This window comes from Moschus berezovskii, chromosome 20 (genome assembly GCF_049115385.1).
Source record: "Moschus berezovskii isolate FMDL1 chromosome 20, NW_MosBer_1.0, whole genome shotgun sequence".
Classification (NCBI taxonomy): domain Eukaryota; kingdom Metazoa; phylum Chordata; class Mammalia; order Artiodactyla; family Moschidae; genus Moschus; species Moschus berezovskii.
In genome coordinates, this window is record NC_142479.1 from 41868138 (window position 1) to 41888065 (window position 19928).

At 50.4% G+C, this 19928-nt stretch overlaps 1 protein-coding gene and 1 long non-coding RNA gene across 2 annotated transcripts in view; one reads left to right on the forward strand and one right to left on the reverse strand.

The window, feature by feature from the left end:
* LOC148774699 (uncharacterized) overlaps positions 1 to 19928 on the forward strand; it is a 97391-nt gene that overhangs the window by 57942 nt on the left and 19521 nt on the right. The window contains exons 2-3 of the long non-coding RNA XR_016035510.1: positions 8646 to 8782; positions 9522 to 9617. This is a non-coding gene — a long non-coding RNA (uncharacterized LOC148774699). The remainder of the gene's footprint in view (positions 1 to 8645; positions 8783 to 9521; positions 9618 to 19928) is intronic.
* PIRT (phosphoinositide interacting regulator of transient receptor potential channels) lies at positions 2331 to 4032 on the reverse strand. Its single transcript, XM_088828460.1, has one exon. It carries the CDS (start codon positions 3926 to 3928, stop codon positions 3521 to 3523), a length of 408 nt encoding a protein of 135 aa, XP_088684586.1. The 5' UTR covers positions 3929 to 4032; the 3' UTR covers positions 2331 to 3520.

Here is a 19928-nt window from a genome sequence, read left to right on the forward strand (position 1 = left end):
CCACCCTCTCCCACCCACCCCTGCCTCAGCTCTTAGAGTAGGTGGGGCAGCCCGACTGGTCACAGAGGCTGCCAGGTGTCCTGTGCGAACCCCAGTCTTTCCATGTCCACCACGTGATGCCCAGGCTGATGGAGGTCCTTGCGCCCCAGAGACAGGGGGACAGGAAGTCTGGCCCCGTTGTGGTCTTTCTGCTCTGGCTTTCCCCTCCTGTGTCTCTCTCCTTAGAGATGTAGTGAATCCTGGAAGGATTTGGAGGAAAGATACACTGCACTGATTTGGAGCTTATTTGTGAAAGTCTTTGTTCTAAATACATCACTTCCGGGTCTCATCAAGTAGTGGAAGGAAAGAATGTAGAGGCTTAGAGGAAGAAAAGAACTCTATCCCCAGTCTTGTCACCTGTGTGTAAATAGGAATTTTATTTGACTGCAAGTAATGGACCCCAAAAATAGTGGCTTAAATGAGATGTTATTTGTATTTCCTATAAGACATGGTGCCAGGCAGTCCAGTCTCTTCCCCTGGACCACTGATTCATTCAGGAAGGTTCTTTTTCCATCTCTCAAGACCAGGCTTGCAAGGAGGGAAGCAGGAGCTTCTGTTCTGTCTGCTCTGTCCGCATCTCAGAGTAGGGTCATCAGCTCCTACAGGGCCCCCCGAAGAACCAGGCATGAAACCCACACAGTCCTGTTTCTCCCAGACAGCACATTGCCGAGAAGGGCGTGTGGTGATGAGGTAGGGTGGGGGGCATTTTAGAGGAATGATTTAGTAGGAGAGTCTGCAATTCCTGATGGAGCAGGATGAAACACAGTGGACACTGTCAAACAGGATACAGTTTAACATCCCATCAGTTCCTTCAGCGCTTAGATGAAATGGAATTCTCCCAGACAGAAAAGCCATGGCTGGGATAATACAATCCAGTAACCAGACGCACAGATGCATCCATGGCATGGAAGGAGGCATGGTGGGGAATTTTTCTTTGCCAGAAACATGGCATCTGACCAGGCACATGCATTCCTCAGACTTCCATGTGGCAACGGTCTTTGGCAAAAGCCCCTCAGCCTGACCCAGGCATGCCCTTTGGTCCACAGTCATATAGGGAAGCCCAGAGGAGGGGGGTGGTGAACGATGCTTGGAATCTTTCCTCATTCTTCTTACTGAGAAACTAGCTTAAGGAGCAGGGAATGTGGGCAAGACTGCGGGAGCCTTCAAGGTCAGTCCAGACCTGGGATGCCTTCTAGAGTCTTGTGGTCCCCAAACTGCCCTCTGCCAAGATAACAGGTGGTAGCAACATCACCTGGCCCCCGTTCCACGGCAGTGCCCAGATGACAAGCTTGTAAGGGGAGGAAATGAGACTTGGGACATGTGGATGACCATCGAACCAGCCAGGAGTCCTCCCTGCTTGCTCCCAGGTGGGAAAGGATAGAGGACTCTGGCAGTGACAGGGTAGGGCCATTATGGAATCTGCTTTCATGTCAGAAACCATCCGTAAGCCACATGAGGTGCTGGAACCACAGAGAGTGACGTAGTGACTGGCGACACCCCATGACAGGGCCTGACTGCCTGTGTGCAGGGGCCAGGTGACCATGCTGTTTGAATGAGAAACATGGTCATGCTGGCTGAAACTCCCTCAACTCTGGCTCCTTGGGTGGGCGGGGCAGGGGGTGTCCCCATGTCACAGGTACCTGCCTTCACAGAATTTCCCATGATGCAGAGCGAACAAGGTGGTGTCCTGCCTCTGCATCTGGAACCACCCCCATAAGGAGGGAGACACCTGGAGGCCTATTAGAGAGAGAGGTTGCCATAGTGACACAGTCCAGGGCAGAGGCGGAGGCGGGGGCAGAAGGCTGAGGTGACCCTTCCCTGGTGATTGGATGCCGTCCACTGGGCCACAGGCCTGTGGGAGTCCGGCTTCCTCACAGGCACCCTCCTGGTCTGGCCACCTCTGGGCGCTGCAGGAAGCCCCTGGTTTGGGGAACACTATCCTCATGGGTGATTTCTGCGTGGTTAGCCCCGGGGAGCCCCCACCCAGTCTCTGCCACAGACCCAGGAGGGCTTCGAGGAGAAGCTGCAGTAAGGCACTTGGGGAAGCAGGTGGCGGGGCGAGGAGCAGGCCAAGGGAGGGGCTCAGTGACCATTCCAGATTTGGGAACTTGCTCCATGGCTTCCTAAGCTTATCCTGCTCCTCGCCCCCAGCTCTGCACACACTGTTCCCGCCAAATGCTTTCCCCTCCTGCCTGTGCCAGTCCTCCTCTTCCCTTTGGTTCTGTTGGCTGCACAACCTCCAGCTAGACCAGACTGCTCCCCTCCCCTGCCGCCATGTTCCTGCCCCCACCCTCACAGCCCCAGAAAGGACTCAGCACCAGGTGTCCGGCCGCCTGTTGGCCTGGCCGCGTCTTTCTCTTCATGTGGAAGATGAATGCAGGGACCGGCTGTCTAGCTTGCTCCGTCTCAGGGCCTGGCCCCGAGCTAAGCCCTCGCTGAATGTCTGCGTGTGGGTGGGTGGGGGCTGGGAGAGCAGAATTCGGGACTTGCTGAAGTAAAAGCCGTCTCTGGAAACCTCCAGACACTCAGTTGTGGAGTTGAATCTCTGGGTTGTGGTTCTCGATAGGGATGAAGCAGAGCAAACGCTTACAACAGCCCTCTGCAGCGGCTCTCCACCCAGCTGTTCCAGAATCCTGGGGTTGAGGCCGGGGTTGGGGGAGAAGGAAGTTAGGGCAACATGCGCTTGTCCTTGGCTAAGTGTCCAGTTCAGATGGAAGAGTAGTCACAGAGAAGGAGTTAGAAAGTCAAGGGGAGACTGTGATACCCCCTAGTGCATGCCACCACCTCTGGTGTAAATACTGTATAACTGAAGGTTAAATTGCTTCTCTAACTCCCAGAGCCATTTCCAGGGGAGAATGTGCCTTCTTGGAAAGTGTTTCTTCCCAGTCACCCTTCACTTCTCACTCTTTGGAATGTTTAGTACTTGTGACTTATCTGATCTCTTGAAATGCAAGCTAGCAACTCACCCACAGAGAGAGCTGGGGTGGGTAAGCCCAGTGGTCAGGACTTCCCTCCTCTCTGCAAAGGCCTCTGCTGGTCAGTCTGGGTTCTGGAAGGAAGCAAATGCAGAATCCAGTTCAGGCACTCAGAAGTATAAGCAGGAGGTTCTTCTTGGGCGATAGTCCATCTCAAGGAATTTCCCAACATGCATAGCGCTTGGCAGAGTGCATTCATTAGATGAGAGACACCTGGATGCACAGGCCGAGGTAACAGCCATGGAAGGCAACGGCTGCAGCCAGGATCTGGGGGAAGCGTAGGACATAACGGAGACTAAATGAGATCATCCAGCGGTGCCTCCCAGCACACGGAGGGCGTAGCCCTGAGCTTGCTTTTTCCCATGGGGCCCAGAAGAGGGTTTGCCTACATCAGTTTTATGGCAGACTCCACCACCCAAGGGACCAGAGAGGTTGGACTTTGGCCATCACACCTTCTCCTGGGCAAGGTGTCGGGGTGGTGGGGCGGACAGAGGGCAAGGTTGCCATCAGCGGTTCAGGAAGAAGGACTTGAGGTTCTGGAAGAACACTGACTTCTGTCTCTGCTTCTGTTTCTTCTTAATGATGGGCACCCAGACCAACCCACACACCAGCATCATGAGTCCCAGAGACAGGAAGGCAGGCCCCACCATCTTCAGGACCTTGAGGCTCATTTCGCCCAGGTTCAGGGTGTAGGCCAAGCAGGTGATGACCACACCGAAGAGGAGGATGGCACCACCCACGGACATGATAATGATGGGTTTGCGGTAGATTTCCCAATTACTCCGGGGGGTGGTGGCCCAGACGGACTCGCTTCTGGAGCTGATGCACAGGGAGCTGGCTGTCTGGCTGGGCAGAAGGTCCTTGGACTCGGGAGACTTCTCTTCGACCTCCAGGGCTTTGGGGAGGGCCTCCATGGTCACCGCTCCTACGGCCTGGGCTCCTGGTACTGGCAATGGTTAGAAGCAAGGGCGAGGACTCCTCACACCCTTCCTGTTCTCAGCATCCGTCTCCAGCCTGGCTCTCAGTGCTGAAAGTCAAAAGGAAAAGCAGATGAGATCTATAAAAATAAGAAGCCTCTCAAGCTGTTTGTTTTTTTTTTTTTTCCATGTGAGAGATAAATGGGCTTCCCTGGTGGCTCAGATGGTAAAGAATCTCTCTGCAATGCAGGAGACCTGGATTCAATCCTTGGGTCGGGAAGATCCCCTGGAGAAGGGAATGGCAACCTACTCCAGTATTCCTGCCTGGAGAGTTCCCCGGACAGAGAAGCCTGGTGGGCTACAGTCCATGGGGTCGCAAAGACTTAGCCACGACTAAGCGACTAACACTTTAATCAACTCTTCTTATTATTTAAATCAGGGAACAATGATGTCCTTTAAAAGAACAAATGAAATCTGTAATTTACGAAATGGCCTCTTCTTTTCAGACTCAGCCACTTTCCAGCTGTGTGACGCAGTGGGTTACGGCCCCGGTCCTCGGCATCCCTTCCAGGCCCCCTCCTGGTGCTTCCCGTTCTTCCTTTTCCTTCGTGTTTCCTGTTGGGGCACCTCAGGCCCCTCTCAAACAGCATTTACTAATATCCCTTTTTGTGAGCAGGATGGGAGAGATTTCTGTACACAGCAGTAAATTTACTGGGAAGGTGGGCCGAGTTGGATGAGGACTGAAAGCCCCAAGGGGCTGGGCTGGGAGGAGTCAGTGGAAGGAAGGTCTGGGGTGCGGGCCTCCAGGACTATCCATGGATTTGCATGTTGGCTCAGCCCCTAGGGGAGCAATTTGAGAAGGGAGATGGAGGTCTTTTTCCCTTGGAGGCCACTTCTGAGTGTCAGGAGGCAGGTGTATTGTGTGGAGATGTATCAATATTTGTTGCACAGAACTAGGGAAGGTCAGGCTGCAGGCTGGCGCCAGGAGGGAACACCGGCCTGGGGCTCCAGAGCGTGAGGAGAAGAGAATGAACCCTACGTCTGTCTGTGCAGGACCCCAAACTTGAGCAAGAGAAGCTGGATGCTATCTCCCATTTACGTAAGATTCAAAAATGTGTAAGATGATCAGTGCCGCATAGTGGTTACCTTCAGTTGGGATGGTGACCGGAAGGGGGACTAGATGGAAACTTCTGGAGTGCCATCATGGTCCAACTCTCTATCTGGCCATAGCTGGTTACATGGGCTGTTTACTGTGACATGACTACTTTCATGTGCGCGTGTTAAAGATCGGTAAAATGGCATGGACCTAGAGACGATCATACTAAGTGAAGTAAGCCAGACAGAGAAAGAAAATATCATATTGTTTGTATGTGGAATCTAAAAAAATGATAGAAATGAACTTAAATACAAAACAGACACTGACCCATAGACATAGAAAACAAACTTATGGTTACCAAAGGGGAAAGGGGGAGAGGGATTAAAAAAAAAAAAAGATCAGTAAAATATTTCAATAAGGAAAATTTTAAAAATATAACTAAATACAATATGTTCCTTTTTTGGATTCTGACTAGAAGAGACCAACCGGTACATTTTGGGATAGTTTTAGGGAAGTTTGACTTTGGTTTGGATGTTAAATGCCACTAAGGATTTAAAATGTGTATTTGGGGGCTTTCCTGGCAGTCCGGTGGTTAGGACTTGGTGCTTTCACTGCTGTGGGCCTGGGTTTGATCCCTGGTTGGGGAACTAAGATCCCACAAGCCCTGCAGCGTGTCTAAAAAAAAAAATTTGTATTCGGTACAATGACGATACTGTGGACACAGAAGAAAGCATCTTAATGAGTATGGAGTTACATCTTGAAACCTCATCCGGGGATGAAATGTCTCGACGGCGTGATAGACATGAAAACATGAACTTCCATATCAGATATGACAAAATGTTAAAGGTTATAAAATCTTTTTATGGAAAATGGATATATGGAAGCTGATTATCTTACTGTCTTACTTAAGTTGTTTATCCTGCTATAAACATGTTTGCGAATGTCTGTAATAGATGAGACACTGAGTGTACAGATGGACAACAGCCAGACACGAATAAAAGCAGAACTCTGACCCACAACTTGCAGCAACCAGCCTGAGGAACCAACCTGAGAAGTCACCAGCCCAGGAAGCCAACCCTCTCTCTGGAAGTCAGACTTGCAGGAAGTCACACCATGATTCCTAGTAACCAACCCCACAAGCCTAACAGTAACTGCAGACAACTACTTTTGCAAATACACCAAAACTATTCCACGGGGGAAAGGGAAGTCATTGCAACCAGTGGTGCTGGAATAACTGAATATTCATATGGAAAAAAATGAAACTTGTCTCCACCTCATGCCATCAACAAAAAATGAATTTGTGATGGATCATGGGCAAAACCTGAACACAAAAGTGAAAACCATAAGGTTCTTAGGAGAAAAAAATAGGAGGCTATCTTTGTGACCTGGAGGCTGGAAGATTTCTTAGGACAGAGATGGCAATAACCAAGAAAGAAAAAAAAATCAATAAATTAGATTTCATCATAATTTAAAACTCCTGCTCATTAAAAGCTACCGGAAGAAAATGAATAGGCAAGCTATGGACTGGGAGAAAATTTTAGCAAAATATGTATCGTCAAAAGGTTTGTATCTGGAATATGTGAAGAACTACCACGTGGGATTAATATCAACACAAACAGCACAATTTGAAAAATGGGCAAAAGATTTGATCAGATCCATTACAGAGGAAGACAGACGAAGAAGAAATCCATGAAAAAAAAACCTTGAGATTGACCTGCAAATTAAATGAAAGATGAAATGCAAATTAAAACCACAAGGAGATACAGTCACTCACTAGAGTGGCTGAATTTTAAACATCTCACAACACAAATGCTTTGAGAGTGGGGAACAGCCAGGGCTCTTGTACACTGCTGGTGGGAACGTAAAATTGGACAGCCTTTGGAACAGGTCAAATAGTCTCTTACAAAGTGAAGCATCCACCTTCCCTTTGAGCCAGCAATTCCACTCCAAGATAAATGGAAACCTATGTGCACCAAGACTTGTTTAAGAATATCCATAGCAGCTTTGTTCACAGTAGCTCTAATCCAGAAAACAACCCCGATATCCACGACAGCAGAAAAGATGAACACTCGTTGTATGTTCACAAGTATACAAAATACTGCTGCTGCTGCTGCTGCTAAGTCACTTCAGTCATGTCCGACTCTGTGCGACCCCATAGACGGCAGCCCGCCAGGCTCCCCCATCCCTGGGATTCTCCAGGCAAGAACACTGGAGTGGGTTGCCATTTCCTTCTCTAATGTGTGCAAGTGAAGTCACTCAGTCGTGTCCTACCCTTAGCGACCCCACGGACTGCAGCCCACCAGGCTCCTCCATCCATGGGATTTTCCAGGCAAGAGTACTAGAGTGGCTTGCCATTGCCTTCTCCAATACAAAATACTATTCAACAATAAAAAGGAACCAACTTTGGATACACACACAACTTGGATGAGTCCCATCGATGTGGTGGGTGAAAGAAGTCAGACATGAATGAGCACATATAGTATGTTTCCACTTATATGATTTACTAGAACTTTCTAAGGACTAATCTAAGTTGACAGATCTCAAAACAGTGGTTGTAGGGGTGGGGAGGAAATAACTGGGACTTTCTGGGGCCAATGGAAATGTTCCATCTCTTTATGTCAGTGTGGGTTACATAGAGGATCCATTTGTCAATGTGGTACACTGAGATTTGTGCATTGCAATGTGTTTAAATTATACTCGGTGAAAAAGAACTGTACAAGTCGTAGTAATAATCGTTGAGTGGGTCAGTCTGGGGAGCAGGTGAAAGTGTGGTTAAACCAAGAACAGCAGAGTGTTGATAATGGTTGAAGTCCTATGATGGAAGTCGGGATCCAGGGTAGAGGTGTGGGCAGGAAGCGCGCTACCCCAGGGAAGGAAAGTGGGGGTGTGGGCAGGGGCAAAGTGACCCCAGAATAGGACAGAGAAGGAAATCTCTGAGGTGAGAGTGTCACCTGGCTCTTACAGGAACCCTCTGTGCTGATTCTGAGAAAGAGGAGATCCTGAGAGAAAGAGAAGGTACATCTTTGAGAGACTGGGATTTGGGGACAGAAGATGGAGGTAGGGATGGAGATGGGAGTGGAGATGGGGATGGAGATGATGACAGACGGAGGCAGAGGTGAGAGAGGACGATGGAGGCAGAGGTGGAGTTGAGAGATGGAGGGAGAGAGAGAACAAGAATTTTACTGTTTTCACCTCATCTCTGGAGACATGCTCAGACGGTAAAGCGTCTGCCTGCAGTGCGGGAGACCCAAGTTCGATCCCTGGGTCGGGAAGGTCCTCTGGAGAAGGAAATGGCAACCCACTCCATTACTCTTGCCTGGAAAATCCCGTGGATGGAGGAGCCTGGCAGGCTACAGTCCATGGGGTCACAAAGAGTCGGACACAACTGAGCGACTTCACTTTCACTTTCTTGAAGGAAAACTCTTTCACAGAGCCAGGAGGCCCTGGACAGAGCGAAGACAGGCTTTGGCTGGCAGAACTAGTGTCCAGAAGGGACTGTCTCTAGTGTTGTTAGAGCGCATCTCCTTATTTGTGGGGTATTTGTAATGGATCAGGTATTTGGAGACCCTGCCTATGAATATCTCTTCAGCGTTTGCCCTTTGACCTTGTGTTCCCCAGGTTGCCCCATGGTGCTCCCTGACACCACACCAAACTCTAGACGCGGAGCCACAGACACAACTCAAACCACGTCCCTCTCCAAAGAGGAGCTTTGGGTGTCCACATTTCCTGGCTCAGCAACATTTCTGACGAACAAGGTAAAGTGATGTCTCCAACGAGAGGGGAGAGAAGGCAGGAACTTTCTGGCTCTTTCTCACGCATTCATAGGTTCATTCCCCAATGGTTGGGTGGGTTGCGAGTGTCCAGGATAGTAAGGACCATATAGTTTTCCCTCCAGTAGATTCTTGGGTGTCAGAAATGCACCACTGAACGGACGGCAGTTAAAAGTGAAATAAGCCGGTCACCACCCTGGAGGTGACCAGAGGCATGTCAGTTCTTACAGGGCTGGATGTTCTCCAGTCGCTCCCCGAGTCCTTGCAGGGCTGGGCCTGGGGCTTCCTTGGCTTCCCGTGCCCTCCAGCAGGTAGCTCAGTACCTGGCTGGGGCTTGGGGATCACCAGTCACATGTTAAATGACTCACTAAGCAGCGGAACTGCGACGGGAAGATAGAGCATCGCAGGGTCAAGTCTCCATTGCCGTGCCTCCCCATCCATCACCCATTCCTTTTGCTCTTACAGGGGGTAGAAGGATGGGACTGGCTAACTTGGGGGCAGGAGAGGCAGCTGTGAGGAGCAGGGCACCCTCTGACTGTTCCCCTCCCTCCTTGGTCTCTGATGGACAGACCTCTCGTCAAGACTGGGTGCTTTCTGCTGGCTGGCCTCCCTGAAGTCTGCAGGGTGCCCCAGTGGCTTCTCCTAACAGAAGCAGGACCTGGTGCATCAGGGGAGGGTCGACACTTCATACAATAACAACTGTCATTTCTCCGACTCTTACCAGGGGCTGAGGATTGGGCTGAGTGCCTTTTCGGCAGTGCGTCATTTCCCTCTCCTGACAAGTCACTGATTCTGGGACAATTATTATCCCATTTTGCAGGTGAGGAAACTGAGGATCAGAGAGGTTAGGTGATTTGCCCAAAGTTACTCAGCAGGTTCATAGAGAACCAGGCTAGAAATGGGAGTCGTGGAGCCTGTTTGGCTCCAGAGCCTGGGTTCCAGTCTATCCTGCTCCCCGTTGGGAAGGTTTTGAGCTTTTGGTTTCCTTTTCAAACTAGGGGAGCGGTGAGTGAAGAGTGCAATGGGGGCATGGGCCATGAACAGAATCACAGGGTGGCTGCTTTGGGGGAGGCATTAGGCTGACACTCCTGGGTGAAACTGCTGAGGATGTGCGGGCTAGAGCCTGGGGCCTTGAGCTGCAAGTAGCAGAACAACAAGAGGCCTGTGACAGTGGCCACAAAGCCCTCCCCAACCCCCACCGCCATCATCCCAGTAGAGCAAAAAATGCCTGGTACCTGCACTTTCTTCACCTGGAGCATCTCTTAATAGCTCCATGATGTTATTGTTGTTTAGTCACTAAGTCATGCCCGACTCTTTTGTGACCCCATGGACTGCAGCTAACCAGGCTCCCCTGTCCATGGGATTTCCCAAGCAAGAACACTGGAAAAGTGAAAGTGAACGTGTTAGTCACTCAGTCTTGTCTGACTCTTTTCGACCCCATGGACTGTAGCCCAACAAGCTCCTCTGTTCATAGAACTCTCCAGGCAAGAATACTGGAGTGGGTTGCCATTTCCTTCTCCAGAGGATCTTCCTGACCCAGGGATTGAACCCAAGTCTCCTGCATTGGCAGGTGGGTTCTTTACCACTGAGTCACTAGGGAAGCCCCAGCTCTGTGAGGGTGGTACTGTTACTATCATTCCCATTTTACAGATAAGGAAACCGAGGCTCAGAGCTGCCTAAACCCAACTCATGGTCCTTATACGCTACTGTGTTTGCTCAAGGAAGAAGCCTGCCCTTCCCCTTCACTTAACACTGTCAGTATTAATAGATTGCCTGCTTTGGCCAATAAAATGTCAAAATGCCCAGTTAAATTTGCATTTCAGATAAGCAACAGATGCTTTTACTTATAAGAATGTTCCAAAGGTGACCTGGGACATCCTTACACCGAAATGCATTTGTTGTTTGTGAGAAATTCAAAAGTAGCTGGCATCCTTGTCAATATATCTGCAACCCCGATATGGTAGGAGGCCCCATTGTGCTTGGGGCTGGAGTTATCAGTCCTTTCTCACGCTTCTCATCCCTGAGAGGAGCCTGGACTATTCTGGGAATTGCAGGGACTGAGAGCAGGGGAGACAGGGCTCATGTCTCCCAGCCAGGAGGTGGCCCAGAGGGAAGGGTCCTCTTGTGGGACAAGAGGGGAGGGCAGGTTGCAAAACACAAGTGACAGAGATAAGAGGATTCCTGAGAAAGACGCAAGTGTGAGTTTCTGTTTGGAATTCCCTAGATGTGGAGGGTCTAGCCTCTCCCACTGGGGTCCCCACAGCACCCCCACCCAGCTGTCACTGCTGGCCGCTGGCCACCCCCCGACCAGACATTCCATTGGCGACCCTGTTCCCGATGAGGTGAGTGGTGCCCTAGTGCTTGAACTGATAAGGTTTCTGAATCCGCTGCTGCTGTCCCCGGGGCAGGGCCACCTGTCTGTCACCTGCTCCCAGGGATTCTGGGAAGGGAAGTTCTCCAGCTCCATCTAGACAGGGCCACTCACCTCACTCTTCATTCCATGCAGCTGGAGCCCAGGCCCTGCCCAGTAACAAGGTGGAAAAACAGCTCAGGTGGTAATGTCTGCTTTTCCCTGGGTGTGTGGTCCCCAAGGCACACGTCTCCCTTGCACGTTTTGTCCGTGTTTATATGGGCCAGCCTGCTTTCCCCTTCCCGACACGGAGCCTGCCCAGCCCCTGCCCGCACCTGCCCTGGGCGCCTGCCACACCTGCAGCTGGGAGGGATGGGCTGGCAGACGCTGAGGTCTGATGGGGATGCCTAGGTCTAGTTCTGAGGTCCGTCTGTGCCCTCCGGGACCCGAGGACGCCTTGCAGTTCGAAGTCAGGCTGTTTGGCTCATCTGTCAGCTCGGGAGGGTGGTCCCCACCCACGGCTGTGGAGGGTGAAGGCTGGTTGCCCTACTACAGGGCAGAGGCAACCGCCTGCACCCAGCTTCTCCTTCCCCAGGTGCAGCGCAGGGTGGGCAGCCCACCCCTCTCCTCTCTCCCCGGGCGCAGCCAGCCCGCCTCCCCCTAGCCGGCTGTGCGCATCTGCCTCCCACCTCCGGCTCACAGACTCAAGGCGCTCTGAAGCAAAGTTAAAACCGGCTCCTTCCTCCAGGGAAGTGGAGGGAGGGGCAGAGGGCCAGTGGCCTCCTTACTTACTGTGCTCAACGCCCCTCAGGGAAGATGGGGGAGACCTGGGGATCGCACACAACTGGCGCCAGGAGCAAGTGGGCAGTGAGTTCCTGCTCAAGTCCTGCACCCCAGCCCCGGGAAGAAGCCTCCCTGGCCCCTCCAGGAGCTGCATGCAGCGAATCCCAGCGCAGGGCTGGCTCCAGCCGGGTGAGCTCACCAGGATGTGGGCTAATGGGTTAACCCTTGGTGGGCCGCCGGCAGAGGCGCTTGTGATAGGGCTTTGGCTCAGCTCTGCTCTGCCTCCAGTAGATGAATCCGGTGAAAAATTAATGAAGCTCCTCTGCAGTTGGTCTTCAGGTTTCGGGGAGATTTGCATGAGGTTGGTGTGTGGGCAGAGCCACTCCTCCCAATCCCAGGCTCGGAAATCTGGAGATGTGGGTCCCTGGGTCAGTGGAGTGTGTGACCGTGATGGTGGTGGCTGCCAAAAAGTGGATCACTCAGAGTCTACACTAGCTCGGTCCAGGGCAGGTCTTGGCCATGGGACCTAGGAGGCCTGTTTGTTCTGGATGTAGGAGAAAGCAAGTGTAGACTTTTTTAACATCCTCGGTTCCAAGACAGTAGGGGTACCTCTGGGAGCACCCTGAGGCCTATGCATGGGCATCCTGTGTGACCCAAGGCCAGGAACCCACAGCCGAAGGTCAGAGGAGCACATGGGGTCCCACTCCACCCCCGCCCGCACCCCCACGCCCAGACATCTCTGAACTGGGGGCAAAGCAGCACGCTCACCTTCGCTTCTCCTCCCTTTCCTGACTGCACCCCTGTGCTTTTCATCTTACTTACTGTGGTGATAAGAAGCCAATGAGGAAGGTCACAGTAGTGGAGGGGCAGAATTCCCATCTCTCTTAGCAGTCACCACATTGTGCTGTCAGAAGCCAGGTGTGAGGTGATGAAGAATGGAGGCGAGTCTGCACCCTGAAGCCAACAAGAAAGCCAGGCTGACCCTCCGTTCTCACACCAACTCCAGGGGGATAAGCCTCTCTTCTGGTTGGGAGCCCCAGGGTGAGGCTGGAGAGGTCCCTGCTACGGTAACAGGACTGGGTGAGGACTCCCTAGGTGGCCTACAGGGGAGGCTCTCCTAGGAGGGAGCTGGGATGTGCAGACCAGGCAGGAGTGGGAATCTTGTGAGATGAAGTTTCAGTGGGGGAAGGCTCTGCAGAGGTTGATGTGGGATGAGGGGCCTGAGAAGCAGAGGGCTGGAGGGCCAGCGTCCACCGAGCTGCCGGTGGGGCTTGAGCTGAGGGGGCTTTTCCTCTGGCCTCCTCTAGAAGCTGAGCATTCTATGTGCAGGGGCTGAGTGACCAGGAGTCCTGGACTTGGAGGCTTTTGAGAATGTTGCTTGCTCTGCTGTAGCTGCCTCTGCAGTCCTACAGTCGGTTTGTCAAGCCCAATGGCCTGGCTGGTGAAGAAACCCGAGGGTGACTTACTTTGCAAGGCAAATAATCAGATCATTTCTTTTCCCCTGGTTCAGATGTCTTTGCTTTCCTCCACCCTCTGCAGGGTGTGGCAGGCGGTGGAGTAACTGCAGTCAGAAAGACAAACCCTTATTTAGCATTTCCTCTGTGTCAGGCACCAGTCTAAGTACTTTCTATGCACAGCAATTCACTGATTTCCCCACAAAATCTGATTGGGAGGGATGTGAGGTATATTGCTATCCTTATATTTGGCTTTGCACAAATTACTTAACTTCTCTGAGCCTTAATTTTTTCATTTGTTAAGTGGATGTGATCATTGCTACCTTAGACAGCTTTTCTAAGTCTTGTATAAGAAAATACATATAGCAAGGGCTTGATGGATATATGTACAGCTTCCCTGTAGCTCAGATGGTAAAGAATCTGCCTGCAGTGCAGGAGACCTGGGTTTGATCCCTGGGTTGGGAAGATGCCCTGGAGAAGGAAATGACTACGCACTCCAGTATTCTTGCCTGGAGGATCCCACGGACAGAGGAGCCCAGTGGGCTACAGTCCATGGGCTTGCAGAGTGTTGGACATGACTGAGTGACTAACACTATTACATATTGTATATGAATACATAATTCACATATTACATAATCATAATATGTAATATATGATATATGATTAATATATCACAGATATAATGTGTATATTATGTAGGATGTATGCATGTATATGTATATAATATCAATGTACACACACACACACACATAAGCACATACACAAACTGGGGGCATCTGGGCCCAGGAACAAGTGTCCAGGGACGAGCTGGGCTGTCTGCAGGCTCCTCCGTCACAGGACAGAGGAGGTATCACAGGCAGTTGTGGTATCAAGGGGACAGAAAGCAGTCCCAGGCCCTGCCTGGGGATATCTGTGCCCCACCATTCCCCACTGTGTAGCTCCCAACTGCTCCAGCTCAGCTCTGCCGCCCTCGCCCGGCTAGCCCAGAAGTCCATGTACCAATGGCACAGGATGGCCAGCCACCACCCACATGACAGGGTATGACAGGGTAGCCAATGCTCATTCCTTTTCATCTGTCACCCTTCTACATGTTTTTATTTATTTATTTTTGACTGCCCCATGCAACTTGTGGGATCCCAGTTCCCCGACCAGTGATTGATCCTGGTCCATGGCAGTAAAAGCACTGAGTTCTAATCACTAGACCACCGGGGAACTACCCCTTTTTCTACATTTTCTTTTTAAGTGTTTTAAAGAAGCAAATCCAATAATTTTTTCCCTCCGTAAATCCTTGCAAGTAGAGAAGTGTATGTCTAATGAGGACTTCCTTCCTTCCTCTCTTCCTCTTTTTTAAAACAATAGCCACAATGCCATCATAAGCTCACTTGAAATGGACACGTTCCTTAATGTTAATTACCACCCCACACTCACAGATCCCCAGTTGCCTCAGAGACGTCAGGTCTCCATGAAGAGGGTCCTCCCAAGGGCTGGCCTGACACTTAGTTGTCGGGTCTCCCAAGTTTCGTCTCATCTGTAGCCGCCCCTGCCTCGGCTCACACTGTCCAGTTACTGAAGATTCCAGGGTGTGCAGCTTGGAGAACCCGCATTCCAGACCTGGCCGACTGCTTCAGATGACTGAAGACTCCCTGTAAGAGAAGTGGAAATTGGAAACCACGCTAACTTGCAGAGCTTAAATGGTGTCATCTCGCATTTTCCTCTTTTCTGCAAGGGCTGGGTCTGGATTTCTGCCTCTGCTGGGGATCCTAGAACAGGGCCTTGGCAAAGAGGTGCCGGTCAGCGTGGAATAAACAGCCAAGAGAACATTCACAAGACACCTTACAATTTATAGAGGCCGTTTGCCGTACTATATATATTGTATATGAATACGTAATTCACATAATTATGTACGTGACACCGGGTCCTCAAAGCAGCCCCGTGACACAAGCAGGGCCACACTTTGTGTCTGTCTCTCAGTAGGTCACCTCAACAGGAGAAGCCTTTTCATTTTCCAGGGTGCTGGGAAATCATGCCAAGCAATTGCTCAGATCAGGGAGTCCCAGGGAGAAGCCACCGCCTTCCGCCTCCCCTCAGCCCCCACAGGGTTAATCTCTGCTTCCCTTCCTTTTCCATCAGAGGTGCCCTGGACAAGGAGCCAGGACTCTGGCCCTGAGTCTCTCCGGGTCTGACCCCTTGGTCCTCTTGAGAAATTCAGTTAAGTCAAGTGTCCCCCTCACCAGTCTCTCTGGCTGGTCAAGCCTCTTCCTCTCTAAGCCACATAGCACCCGGAGCTATGTTCTTAAAGCTGTTTCCTCTGGCACTCCCATCTTTTGCTTTTCTCTACTTGTGTCTTGAGACCTTTTTTTTCCCTTGTCTATCTGTCTGTCTTCCTCCTGGGCTACTTCTATTTCTCCTACGTGACAGTTCTCAAGATGCCTGATTTCGCTGGGAGACACTCAGGAGACACTGAGCCTTTCTTTCCTAGTGCGTATTAACTGAGCAGGTGGTTTGCAGCTGGGTTGGGTCCTGCATGAGGAATCGGATTGCCCTGTAGGCAACGGGAATTTTATCAAGTGGTGGCTGGCGGGTAGAGAAGCGGGGACATGAAGGAGGAAGAGACTGGTGGCATTTATGAGAACAAATGAGAGTGGAGTGGGGCAGGAAGGAACATCTTCTGGGGATGTGGTTCCCAGGGTCATCAATACCTGCCAGGACCTGCCCTCCTCATCCGGTGATCTGAGATCCCTGAAGGAGCAGGACCAGAAAGTGGACAGCCCTGGGCAGGGTGTGGTCAGAGGGCAGGAATCGCCTGCTCCTGGGGCGCGGCTGCCATCTAGTGGTGAGATTCGGGTAGTGTTGCTCTCTGAAGTTCAGTCAGTCCATGCCCAGCAATAGGTCTCTGGCCTGAATTTAACACTGGACTTAATCTGGTCTCATTACTTCATGGCAAGTAGATGGGGAAACAGTGGAAACAGTGACAGACTTAATTTTCTTGGGCTCCAAAATCACTGCGGATGGTGACTGCAGCCAAGAAATTAAAAGACGCTTGCTCCTGGGAAGAAAAGTTATGACCAACCTAGACAGCATATTAAAAAGCAGAGATGTTATTTTGCCAACAAAGGTCCAACTAGTCAAGGCTATGGTTTTTCCAGTAGTCATGTATGGATGCGAGAGTTGGACTATAAAGAAAGCTGAGCGCCGAAGAATTGATGCTTTTGAACTGTGGTGTTGGAGAAGACTCTTGAGAATTGCTTGGACTGCAAGGAGATCCAACCCGTCCATCCTAAAGGAAATCAGTCCTGAGTATTCATTGGAAGGACTGATGCTGAAGCTGAAACTCCAAAACTTTGGCCACTTGATGCAAAGAACTGACTCGTTTGTATAGACCCTGATACTGGGAAAGATTGAAGATGGGAGGAGAAGGGGACGGCTGGATGGCATCATTGGCTCATGGACATGAGTCTGAGTGAACTTTGGGAGTTGGCAATGGACAGGGAGGCCTGATGTGCTGCAGTCCATGGTGTCGCAAAGAGTCAGACATAACTGAGCAACTGAACTGAACTGACTTTGGAAAAGTCAACCGGTCACAATGTTTTCCAGTAAATACCCCAAATAATCTCCACAGTTTCAAAATCTGAAAAAATTATTAGTTTCTAGCTTTTGGATAATTTAAATGATTCACGTAGTCATCGCATCATCAGTATTTACTGTAGGTCCATTTCATGCCAGTGCTCCTCTGGTGGCTCAGTCGGTAAAGAATCTGCCTGCAATTCAGGAGACCCCGGGTTCGATTCCTATGTCAAGAGGATCCCCTGGAGAAGGAAATGGCAACCCACTCCAATATTCTTGCCTGGGAAATCTCATGGACAGACGAGCTTGGCAGGCCTCAGTTCCTGGGGTCACAATGAGTCCGACATGACTTAGCAACTAAACCACCATTACAAGCCAGGCATGTTTCAGGCTAGACATTGGAAATAAAGAGGTAACCTCGATGGACTGTATGACTTATGTGGCAAATGAAAGCCAGCTACACCAACAATTTCAATCTAGAAGGAAAAATGCTTCAATGCAGATATGTCTGTGCTGTGCTTTGAGAATACAAAGGAGGGTTGTCTTGAGACAGATTGGCCTAGAGTGGTAGCTGGAAGGGAAGGGAGAGGCTTCTTGAAGGAGATGACGGCTAAGGTGAGCCTTGAAGAGCATATCGGAGCCAGAGAGAGTGATGGAGGAGTTGCAAGTGGTGAAGATGGAGGGAGTGGTGATGATCAGGAGACAGAGAAAACACACCACGGGGATCTTTTCAGTTTCTCCTTTTATGAATTCCTCAAGCATTCAGTTGTGACTATAAGGGCTTTTTTTGCGGTTCAGCTGGTAAAAATCCACCTGCAATGTGGAAGACCTGGATTCTATCCCTGGGATGGAAAGATTCCCTGGAGAAGGGAAAGGCTACCCACTCCAGTATTCTGGCCTGGAGAATCCATCTATACAGTCCATGGGGTCACAAAGAGTTAGACACGACTGAGCGACTTTCACTCTCACTTCATAAGGAATTCAATCTAAAGTGTGCAGAATGTGTTCTAGCCAAGTATTTGATTTATTATCTTTAAGATTCAGAGTTTTCTCTTTTTCATTATCTATTTATTTTGGGGTGCACTAGGCCTTTGTGGCTTTGCACAGGCTTTCTCTAGTTGCCGAGAGCGAGTGCGACTCACTGCGGCGGTTTCTCTCGTGTCAGAGCACGCACTCTAGGCACACAGGCTCGGGGGTTGTGGTCTGCGGGCTCTGGAGCGCGGGCTCAGCAGTTGCGGCGCACAAGCTTTGTTGCTCTGAGGCACGTGGGATCTTCCAGCATCAGATATCAAACCCGTGTCCCCTGCATCCACTGTGCCACCAGGGAAACCCCTTGGTTTATTATTATACTAGTATTATAGAATTTTGGAGCTGGAAAGGATCCCAAAGAACTTCTATCTAACGTGTTTACCAATTCTTCTGCTCGTATTGACACTGTGTCCATTTTCTCCTGCTAAAACGGCAGCTCCTTCCTGTGCTTCAGGCTGTTGGGCTGGGGCCTTGATGAAGTCCAGTGTGGACTATGTAATAGTCTGCCCAGGGGTCTCCCTGCCTGGGTTAGTTCCCTCATCTGACTTCATTGCAGAAGGAAGAATCCGATGTATTTCTTCCTTCCCTTCCTTTTTCCTTCTCCCTTTCCTCCCTCTCTCCTTCCATTTATTCTTTTTTTGTTTGTTTGTTTTTAATCCAACAAATAGTGGTGACTACCTGCTATATGTCAGGCTGGGCATTTTGCTATGGGAGGACAGAGTCAATGGGGCAGAGTACTTAGGACCCGGAGACACACAGGGACACCCTGGAGGTGGAGGTCAGCCAGGCAGCCCATCCTCTGCAGTGATCTTTGTAATCACTTTCAGAGCACAGTGGACTTTTTGTGGCACTGGTTACTGGAGGCTCTGGGGGCTCCATTTCTCAAAGTCAGAATAGCAACAAAGAAAGTGTGGGGAGTGTATTAACCCATTTAAGTAATGGGGTCTCTTGTTCTGCTGATAATCTCACCGGGGACTTTGAGGAGGACTGCAGCAATGGATTACAACCCCCCAAGGATGGACATTTCCTCTTTAGCCCATAAAGTACCCATCAGGTCCTACAAAGCCAGTCGCTGGTTTTAAGTGACCTTATCTTGTCCTTCCCACTAATTTCTCCGTGAACCTGTTTGACTCAAGCCAGCCTCCCTGGTGGCAGGGCAGGGGGGAGGGCATCTTCAAAATAGATTATGCAATGTCAGGCAGTGTTTGTAGGATGCTGGACCCCTGTCCTAAGAACAATGACACTGCAAAACTATGATGTCCTGCTTTGTTCCTGCTAACCTTACAAAGTGCAGAACTCTGGTGTCTGACCTCTGCCTTCGCCAAGATGACTTTCACACACTGTCTCTTTCCATCCAGCCCAGACAGGTGGACACGCATCGTGGATCCTGCCATGTGAATGCAGGGCTAGCCCTTCCCGAGTCAGTTCGGTTCAGCTCAGTTCAGTCGCTCAGTCGTGTCCGACTCTCTGCGACCCCATGAATCACAGCACGCCAGGCCTCCCTGTCCATCACCAACTCCCGGAGTACACTCAAACTCATGTCCACAGAGTCGGTGATGCCATCCAGCCATCTCATTCTCTGTCGTCCCCTTCTCCTCCCGCCCCCAACCTTTCCCAGCATCAGAGTCTTTTCCAGTGAGTCAACTCGTCGCATGAGGTGGCCAAAGTATTGCAGCTTCAGCTTTAGCATCAGTCCCTCCAATGAACATCCAGGATTGATCTCCTCTAGAATGGACTGGTTGGATCTCCTTGCAGTATAAGGGACTCTCAAGAGTCTTCTCCAACACCACAGTTCAAAAGCATCGATTCTTCGGCGATCAGCTTCCAGAGTCAAGGCTCTGTTAAATTTACAGGTGCCTACAGGCATAATTAAAGTTTCTTTTTTTAAAAAAAAAACACAGAAAGAAAATTATTCATCAAATCTTTGCTAAAAAGGTAACATTAAATCATT